Source organism: Nicotiana attenuata, unplaced genomic scaffold (genome assembly GCF_001879085.1).
Source record: "Nicotiana attenuata strain UT unplaced genomic scaffold, NIATTr2, whole genome shotgun sequence".
Classification (NCBI taxonomy): Eukaryota; Viridiplantae; Streptophyta; class Magnoliopsida; order Solanales; family Solanaceae; genus Nicotiana; species Nicotiana attenuata.
Window position 1 is genome coordinate 65,425 of NW_017674435.1, and position 2,454 is coordinate 67,878.

Consider the following 2,454-nt stretch of genomic DNA (forward strand, 5'->3'; position numbering starts at 1 on the left):
ATTACGAGGCATACTACTTTCGAAACTTATTTACTTTCGATACTAAAATTTTAATTTAATTACAAGTTGATATACAATAATCAAATTATATATAAAATAAAAATTAGAATCTAATCTTTCCTTTTCTTGTTCTCCCTCATCCCCCTCCCCCCACACCCATGAGTAGAGATAGGCGAGAGTGAAAAACACTATTGAAAAGAAAAAGAGTCACTTGAAAAAATAACGTTACGCTGTAGTGCACAGAACTACAAGTCCATTAATGTGCGAAAATAGAAACCATAAATCCACACACGATTTTCACTGACTAACCAAGTCCATTTTAGTATTTTGCAAATTAAGATTTTCTGATTTTCTTTAAATAGTCACTTTATTTATTTGTTTAAAAAGAAAAGAACACTGTTGAAGGCGAGAGGCCGAGAGTTAAAGCTTTGAATTCAAAAATTAAATTTTGCAAAATTATTATTTATGTGGACTGGGTGTTTTTGCAAATGATTGTGAATGTCTTTTACGGTTTATATTTCACTTTTGAGAGAATTTGATGAAGATTCAAGGTACTTTTAGTTAGAATTTCATATTGAAACTCGAAAAAGAAGACATATTATATATAAGTTTTACAGGGTCAGACCTGCCCCTAACGTATCAACTCCAGTCTAAAATTGCCCTTCGTTAACCTATTTTGCAAATAATGACCCTACTGTTAAAAATCTGGCATACTTGTGCCCTTATTTCTAACGGATGAGTTGTAATATATTTAAACATATTAATAATTACACGTGGCCGTATCTGATTGGTTATTCATTAATCCATGCCCCAAACCTGATTTTACCCCACCCATAACCCAAATGTACCGACCCGATCCAGATAACCGTGTTTTACCCCCCAAATCAGTCGACCTTAGGTCATTTTCACCCACTTCATCTCCTCTAAGCAAAAAGGGTGAAATGGTCGGGGATCTTGGAGCTTGATTTCTTGTATTACTATATTATTAGTGGAATGGGCCGGATCAAACATTTTGAGACTTCCCAAGATATCAATAGTGTCATTTAAATTGGTGCATTACCTTCAACTGCAATTTCTTTCTCTTGAGTTGCTATTATAATGTGACTCTGCTAGTTTAGAACCTTATGGAGTGTCTTGGTTGTTTTGCTAAAACAGGTAATGCAAAAATCAATTTGTTTCTCAATTGATTTATGTTAACATTGACATGCCCATGTTATTTTGGTATTATTGCAGGTAATAATGATTGAAGACCCAAGAGATGTTGAGCGTAGGAGGCTGCTTTGAATTGATGATGAAAAGGCTCCAAAAGGGACGACTAAGCTGATGCACCGGAAGAAGTAAGTCACTGCTTTATACGTGCCTCACATCAGTTGTACACCCTATAGCTGCTTTTGAACTGTATTCCTGATTGCTGCTTGTGGAATCATTTATTTGGGTTCTGGAGGTATTATTAGTGTTGCATGTTCCAGAATTGTAAAATTAAAATTTGCATTTGGGTGTGAAGCTATTTTTTATGGAGCAATTGTGAGGGATATTTGATTTGTCATACCTTCCTTGATTTTGCCTCCGTTCTTTCCCTCTTCCACGACCTCTTCTTGAATTAAATTCTTGGCCTTTATTTTCTCTACTTGAAGGTGGTTGACTACCTCCTCTTCCGCCTCTACCACGACCTCTTCCATTTCCACGGCCTCTTTGTTGCGAGCCACGCCTTTCATCTTTCTCTTTGAAAGAAAATTTTGCTTGCAACGCTTGTTCAACCGATTCTTCTTTCGGTTTCTTCAACTTCTCTTCATGTGCTTGCAAGGAACTCGAAAGCTCGTCTATGGTCATGGTGTCCAAGTCTTTGGACTCTTCAATGGCAACAACAATAAAATCAAATTTTGAAATTAAGGATCGTAGTATTTTTGCCACGACCCTATCGTCTTTCAACTCTTCACCATATCTTTTCATTTGATTGACAATAGCCAAAAAACTCTCGAAAATATAATCCACAACATATTTCATTTTCCTTCATATGCAATGATTCAAACTCTCCTCTTAAGGTTTGGAGGCGAACTTTTTTCACTTTGTCCAAACCTTTAAAAGAAGTTTGAAGAATATCCCATGCTTCCTTGGAGGTTGTTGCATTTGCAACCTTCTCGAACATCTTGTCATCCAAACCTTGATGGATGAGAGTGAGTGCCTTTTGATCCTTCTTCTTTGAGGCAACGACATCTTCTGCTTCATCAACACCGGACTCTACTGGTTCCCAAACATCATAGGCACCAAGCAAGGCCTTCATTCGAATACACCAATTTCCATAGTTCTCTTTTGTAAGCATAGGAACTTGGAATGGTGTTCCGTTAGAATTCGTCATCTTTTCTCCAAGTTTGTTGTCTTCAACCACACCGGCTCTGATACCAAATGTTGGAAAAAAAAATAATTTGGGAGAGCAAGACAACACAACACTCAAAC

The 2,454-nt window shown here is 36.8% G+C and overlaps 1 protein-coding gene across 1 annotated transcript; it reads right to left on the reverse strand.

The window, feature by feature from the left end:
• Nucleotides 1-1,933: 1,933 nt before the first annotated feature.
• LOC109218667 lies at nt 1,934-2,454 on the reverse strand. Its single transcript, XM_019383040.1, has one exon. The coding sequence runs from the start codon at nt 2,354-2,356 to the stop codon at nt 1,934-1,936; it is 423 nt and encodes a 140-aa protein (XP_019238585.1). The 5' UTR covers nt 2,357-2,454.

Excerpts from the sequence above, each read along its gene's own strand:
- LOC109218667 (XM_019383040.1), bottom strand. The coding sequence starts at position 2,356 with ATGACGAATTCTAACGGAACACCATTCCAAGTTCCTATGCTTACAAAA.